The 7,500-nt window shown below is 39.4% G+C and overlaps 2 protein-coding genes across 2 annotated transcripts in view; one reads left to right on the top strand and one right to left on the bottom strand.

The window, feature by feature from the left end:
* Positions 1-410: 410 nt before the first annotated feature.
* Positions 411-4,431, top strand: LOC106813607 (mitochondrial carrier homolog 2-like). Its single transcript, XM_014817790.1, has 10 exons — positions 411-582; positions 876-960; positions 1,128-1,234; positions 1,419-1,520; positions 1,823-1,932; positions 2,100-2,159; positions 2,720-2,846; positions 3,101-3,168; positions 3,477-3,552; positions 3,684-4,431. Exons 1-10 carry the CDS (start codon positions 439-441, stop codon positions 3,849-3,851), a joined length of 1,047 nt encoding a protein of 348 aa, XP_014673276.1. The 5' UTR covers positions 411-438; the 3' UTR covers positions 3,852-4,431.
* A 157-nt stretch (positions 4,432-4,588) lies between these two features.
* LOC106813606 (protein PAT1 homolog 1-like) overlaps positions 4,589-7,500 on the bottom strand; it is a 19,033-nt gene continuing 16,121 nt past the window's right edge. The window contains exons 17-18 of the mRNA XM_014817788.1: positions 6,964-7,061; positions 4,589-6,326 (exon numbers count right to left, since the gene is read on the bottom strand). Coding sequence (XP_014673274.1) covers positions 6,143-6,326; positions 6,964-7,061 — 282 coding nt within the window. The 3' untranslated portion in view covers positions 4,589-6,142. The remainder of the gene's footprint in view (positions 6,327-6,963; positions 7,062-7,500) is intronic.

Genomic DNA, 7,500 nt, shown 5'->3' with positions numbered 1-7,500 from the left:
GAAGGGGGGTTTGGGGGGCCCGTCCCCCCCCAGAAAATGTTTGAAATTAGACCCCCTTATTTAGATGCGTTTTCTGCGCGAGCAGGGGGGGGGTCCGGACCCCCTGAACCCCTGTACACGCCCCTGAAGACAAATCTGTCTTTATTATATTCTGATGACTCGTGAGTTACTGCAAACTGCATGCAGTGCCTCTTCGCCCACTCAGGATATCATAGATTGAGATGATTGAGATAGATTCTAGATTGAGCCCATGAGCGAGAGCGCCATCTGTCGCAAAGTTTGGAGGTTTGGAGCAAACTCCACGACAGGTGGCGCTCTCGCTCTGGCTCAATACTATCCGGAGAACGTTGTGCGAAGGTGGCGCTGCATGCAGTTTGGGTTTGGAGTTACTGTTCAAAAATAATTCTTGCGTCTCGCGAGATTTCACTGAGGATAAACATGGCTGCGCCCATGACAAGTACAGGTGAAAGTGACACAGACGTTAATGTCGATGAGGAGAAGTCCGTATACATCCAAGCGTTGTATAGTGTGGGAGTGACAGCTGCAACATACCCACTTACATATGCTAAAGTTCTAGTTCAGGTAAAGCAATAATAAAACACAGAATAGAGCCTAAGGCTGAGCCGTGAGCGCTGAGGCAGTGTACTTCTAAGTTATACTTCTACTTCTACTACTGGACAGTCCGTAACTGTAAGGAATAAACGTCCAGCTATAGCTATAGCTAGCCATGGGGTGTGACCTAGCTTGGGTACAGCCAGGTAGTTAGCCTTTTAGCTTTTTGTGTAATGCATGCCATGCCATTGGCATTTTTGGCATTAAAAATCAAATAACTTTCGATATCAGATCGGTGTATCAATCCACAATGTTATTTTTAGATTGGACATGAGCCTATTGCTCCGCATCGTACAAGGACCATTTTTGGACGAGATGGTCTGGCACTTCCTAATGTCTTCAAATATGGTAACAAGGATTGTATATTCATAATTTATTATATATTATAAATTCATATGGTGGATGCCTAGCCTGGCATGTTTGTGTGGATGTGTACCCATTCCCCAACAATATCTACACAAATCTGACACTTTTATGTGATGGTAATTGTAATTGACAGATAATAAATGTTTCAGTTGGACACATCAGGCGGGTTGATGGATACTTTGGTTTATATCGTGGGATCACCTATAAAATCGCCTCCAATTTTGTTGGCAACGTGGCTGTGAACCATGTTATGCAGGTATACGTAATTGTCATTGTCTGCATGATAACTTGTTTGACCCACGTGTTTAATGTAAACGTCTTAAGAATTCTAAAATTCACAGATTTCTTAATTAGTAATTATAATGTATGGATGCATAATACAAACTTATATTCACCTTCACATAATCGAGCATTAACATTTTCCTATTATTTAAATAAAGAAAATGAAAGCATCCAGTGTGTGGAGCAGAAACAAACTCGGGAGTGAGCTGGATGGTGACAAAGATGCCGAGGACAATAGTTTTCAGGATTTTCTTAAAGAAGTAAGTGTGAGAAAGGAAATTAAATTTTTGATTATTGCCAAACTTAAGTCAGCATTAGATTTATCCTTGTACCGACTGAAAACCTTGGGCATTAAATCAAAAGACTTGATTCTCATTTGCAAGTAAGTTGAATGTTATTTGTAAGGACTGTTAGAAATAGCTATATGTAATTCTAACAATGAGATGTGTCCAGGAATAACAATATTGTTCATATAGAAACGGATGACCGTTAATATTTGTTAACTGAACTGTTTTGCTAAATCTAAGAAAGGATATAATATATGTTTCCTATTCGATTGTAGACTGCAATGCAATCGACAGCGCAGGGAATTGCTGTGATAGTGTCACATCCATTCCATGTGATGGCAATTCGATCCATGGCACAGTTTGTTGGTTGTGAAGATGCATACAGGTCTGTAAATGTAATGAATGTGCTCAGACAGAAATTAAAATAAGATAATCAATGTCTGTATAATGGATAGCCAAATAAGTCACATTAGACAACTGGAAGTGGTTCTTGTTGAGGTCACAAGTAAAAACTGCAAATGTGTTTTTTATTTTACCTTTTTGATATTGCAGTGGGTGGTTTTCAGCTATAGGAGAAATATTTGACCGTGACGGCATACTGGGATTTTTTGCGTATGTTTACCTTCCTTCTTTATTATTAATAATTTAGCTAACTATACGATATTTTGTGTATAGTAAAATTAATACGTTTAGAATATAGCCGATAATGAACAACTTCTATTGGCATGATTATTTGTTGCACAACGAAAAGAAATCACACTAGATGCAGCAATCAATACACCTATGAATGGCTGATGGCAATGTAATATACTGTTAATACACCTATGTTTTGTATCAAGAAATTTTTACTTCGTACATTGTACAAGAATGAATATATATTAGAATTTGAATACCGTATTTACTCGTGTATATAAATCGCACCCCATATTTTGACTTGAGAAGTTGGTACAAACATTGGTACATTAACAAGATTTCTTAGCGTCGTGTATAAGTCGCACCCCTGATTTTTTTATTGAAGTTGTGTACAAAAAAGCGAGAGTTATACACAAGTAAATACAGTACGTATATTTAATGATAGGAGTAATGTGAATTATGGCTTCTCTTAGTGAGCCACTCTCGATCTGTTTAGCTCTCCTACAATACTCGGCTATACACACCTTTTTAATGTGCAGGGGTTTGGCACCGCGGTTGATCGGGGAGCTTCTGACACTGTGGATTGCCAACACCATCACTCACATTCTCAACAACTTCATTATAGAGGACGTCGAAGCAAAACAGTACACTGGAGCAGTAGTGAATGTACGCTTGCACCTCTTGCTACAGCCCACATTATTATTAATATTAGTAATATTACTGCTACTATTATTATTATTATGATTGTTTATTATTATCTTATTTAACTAACTCACATACTTGACAAGCCCACATTATTATTATTATTGTTATTATTATGTTTATTATTATCTTATTTGACTAACTCACATACTTTGCAAATTTTATTAAAAATGCTATGATGTATATGAAAAAATGGTTGCATTCTTTCTGTTTTACAGCTGTTGGCAGGGACACTGACCTACCCATTCTCTGTCGTGTCGGCAGTAATGGTTGTCACTCACTCTGGGTATGAACCAATAGTAAACTTATTCTTCAAGCTATAGGTATTCTAGTTGTAAGAAACGTGAAAGAAATCACAAAATGTGGTAACCACAGCTTCCCGATTTCAATTCTGATTTCATTACTTTATTGTGTATGTGTTGTATGATCCGAAAACTCGAACAACATAGAATGTGGACATCCTTACTGTGAAAACATGTCGTTGCAAAATATTGAACCTTTAGGTTGCACCGAGTTATCAGCTATATGAAGCAGAATTCTCTGAAAGCCAGGTCTCTTTACAGCGTCTAAAAATACAATTTATTCACTATGCAGTCTAGCGGCGGGAAGTCCACCCAACATGTTGCACTTTAGAAACTGGATTCACTGCTGGAGACATCTAAGCAGAGAGGTAACCTTTTGAATTCACTGATCCATCACATGTAATCGAGGTCTTGTTTGTGATTTATGATAAATTGAGTAGGTAAATGTAGATAATGCCAAATGCAGCAATGCGAACAACTGAAATCCTTCTCGCTCCAGAATGCGTTAAAGAGAGGCTCAAGCATGCTTTTTCGTTACTACACACCACCGGTTATAATGGCAGTCGAGGAGCCTATAGGATCCAAGGTAGCCACGGATTCATTACTTGTTACGCCGACACCCCTGCCTCCTCCGCCGCCTCTGGAACATCAGTGGAAGTACAACTAAATCTGTGAGCTTGGAGTGTGTGCCTATAGAAGGCACACAACCTCCATTACACAGTATGTCCCTGGAAACAGGGACTTGCATGAGGATGCATTGATTATGCCCTCACAGTAAAATTGCTAGTTAAGATTTAATATGCATTTTTGATTGCATGCGAGTAGTTAATGCATAAACACATAGTAAACTATAGAGACAGTGTAGGTGTCGAGTGAACCTTACTAAACAAAGTAGTTGAAGAATTCAGATGTTTCCCTATTTCATTTACCATTAATTTATCTGGAGGTTTACATGCAGAACACGTCTGCTCGGTAGTAGTTCTGTAAGTGTGATCTAGAGTTTTTCCTCATGATCTTTACTGTAAACACAACTGCAGAGACTGTGTTTGCTAGTTTCACAATTCGTTGAGCTATTTCCTTTTTCTGATAGTTAAGTTTCAATGGTATCGATCTGGGTATTTACTGTGTTATTGTTATTTTCTTGAGCTCTGTAACAATAATTGCATTTACTTAATGTTAGATCAGCTGACGCGAGAGATAGGATTAATGTAAATAACTAATCTAATAAATATTGGTGTTATAAATCACGCTATATTGTTTTATCAAGTGATTTTAAAAAACCATTCCCGAAAATTGTCCTTGACTTCATTGAAGGTTTTCTTTAGTTAGGTTCCTATTGCTCTCTCTTAATACTTTGAAAAAATGCAGTTGCAACATTTTCAAATTAAAAACAACAAAAAGAAGTTATGTTGTGACATGTCAGCACCTATTTATTTTGTTACCCCTTTTTAATGCTGGGTCAGTAAAGAAAAATTGTCAATAAAGACGAGAGGAAATGAGTATCAACTTTTTTAAATGGAACCTGTCACAGACAACTAAACAGTGAAACCAGGGTAAACAATTCATGAAAGCAATCCTTTAGCAAATCGAGTGAGCCCTAGTCTCACCAGGTGGCAGCACTTCAATTGCTAGCATGGGTTAAACGAGGCCAGTCTACAGCCAACAAAACAGACCAAAATCAAAAACCCGTGAATTACTGAAAACCTTGTTACTTGAATTACTGTCACTCGCTCTGATATAATGCCACTTCTGCAATCAACTTCTACTAATGATTCGATTGTATCACAACATATACAAACTTATATTCTCACTGTGGTTAGAAAAGGTATGTAATACATGATCAAAACCTACTCCAGTTGGCTTGGTCTGTGTTTTAAGGCATCAAATGAATAAAGCCTGGGCACAACAGATACCACCCCACAGACTTGCCTAGTACAGAGACACCGGCAAACCATAAATAAGACAAACTGATCCTCATCCCTACAAAAAATAGCTGTCGCTAGACACGTCTTGTGTTTTTCGTCAAAATACAAATAATATCTATACACCATTATACACAGGTTTTACACAAGTGTACCAATCAATCTGGAATCGGTACACCTGCACTTGTACATGCACCGTAGTCAATTTTTGTTAGACTATTGCTGTTACGTTAGTAATGCCAACTGTTACTATGCACGTCTGTAAAATGGCTAATGAAACTTCGACAGCAGAAGACATATTTATGCATTCCGTTCTGAATGGAGTTGAAAAGATCAATGCTCGGTATTAGAAAATTTCCAAAAACCATTAAGCAAAACTTTATACAAGCAGAGATTATTGACAATTGGGGTTTGGGGGGGGGGGGGGTCAATGTAAATGTAAAAGTTATTATATGATATACAGCAGTGGCTCTGGTTTCATTATAATATTAGTTGCATTTGTAAATTACAGTAAAGAAAACAAGTTTACAAAACCAACAGCAATTTTCTTAATAGCAATCTTACACTGAACTAATAAATACGACAACGGGACCGAATCCGACCAGAAAAAATCGTGAAGTTGCTTTCATCATGATTTTGAAGTGCCTGTTCATAGCAGAAAAATACCGGCAGCATGTGCGAATGCTTGTGCTGTGTGCGCGTAAAGAAATAATTAAAAATAATTCACAAAAATCTCATCACCTAACTACTTTCCTACATACTCCTTCTCTCCGCCACTGGAGAAAAAACAGCCACCTTGTCTCTCACAAACGACAGCACCACAGCAACCATAGCTCTATAGAGTTCCACTGCAGAATTGTTAGCCAACCTAAACGCGACGTATCCGCACGCCTCGTTCGAAAGACCGTTGTCCGTTTACGCGCAGTATGCCAGTAGCCACCCTCTTGCTATTTCGCTCTCAGACCAGATTCTCCTCCATCGTGCTGCGCAGTGTACCTGGCAGCGGTGAGCCTCACTCCTCCGCCGGCTGTGTGCCTCACTCCTCGGGCGTGATGCTGGGGGCTACCTGAAGCCAAGACGCGAGACGGTCGCCGTGTTTACTGTCGATGCCGACACGCTGGAGATGCTGCGTGAGCGTGTCGCACGCTGACAGCGGCTTTGCCGTCGACAGCTCGCTGACGCTCTCGACGACGACGACCAGCTTCAGCACAAACTGCGACCTGGACGAGAGAGATAAGACAGATGTCATACAACCCTGCTTACTTCGGCACTGTAGTGGTATGCGCAACGTATAACTGAGCATTCCTGGGTGAAGGAAATGGCTAATGCCTCTGGATATTATTGCTAGGTCAGCTAACCTAGTTTGTGCATGGTGCATGCTAAAACCTAGTAACCACGCAATTTTGTGGAACATCCCGTCGCAATGTTAATTGGTTGGATCTGCCCATCAAAATTTAATATGCTTGGCGATACGGTCATTGCCTTCATGCCTAGAATCCTGCCTGGGACTAGACTCAAAAAAAGGCATCACCCTTACCCGTCTCGGAAATAAATTCTAATTTCGAAAATGTTGATTCCTACTACATAACCTACAGTGAAAACCATAAAAGTTAGCCAGTCCTGATCAAGCATTACCAGTCGTGGACTGAAGGATGGTCTGCTATTTCTAGCACCATCCTTACACTTATCTGCGGCATACAGACAGTCTGCTACAGTGCATATTGGTAACATAATATGATTGAATATACGAAGAAATACAGTGTATAATCTGATATATAAATGTTAAATATATATAAATATATATCTGATACAATTAAAAATCTGATGTCTCTAGAATGAGTTTGTGATGGTACACACCAATCATCTTGAGCTCTGGAGGAATCCACACCCAGGGAGTTGTTTGTATACAGCTCTTCCGCTCTGGTAAAGCTGGCAGCTAATAGCGAAGCACCGAACTGAAAGGAACAAAGGTAGCAGCTGTTACAGCAGTGCAGAAACAACTTCAGCCACATGGCTGCCTTATGACTCTAGTACTGAAGAGGATTAAGTACGAAAGTAACGTCAGCTACCGTAGTGCAATAAAACAAGAAGTAAACACAGTGTCTCAACTACAACCTTGGTACACACATCATGGTGAGAAAATAGAAATGAAAGTGTCAATGACACTGTAGCTCACCACAAAAAAGGACACAAAAGAGTGAGTAAGAAGAAGTCAGTTTTAATTGAGCAACGATCACCGTACATTATAGAAACGATTACCATCTGTATATCGCAATAATAATTTATAAACCACAAGTGCCGCAGAGCGACAGCGCTCATCTAACGTCTACTGCGGTGACTCTGTGGTGGAGTGGTGGGATTCTAGTAAACCCTGTTAGTCCCAAATGTGTTCAC

The sequence above is a fragment of the Priapulus caudatus genome, unplaced genomic scaffold (genome assembly GCF_000485595.1).
Source record: "Priapulus caudatus unplaced genomic scaffold, Priapulus_caudatus-5.0.1 Scaffold798, whole genome shotgun sequence".
NCBI classification, from domain to species: domain Eukaryota; kingdom Metazoa; phylum Priapulida; class Priapulimorpha; order Priapulimorphida; family Priapulidae; genus Priapulus; species Priapulus caudatus.
This window is presented reverse-complemented; position numbering and strand designations above follow the sequence as displayed.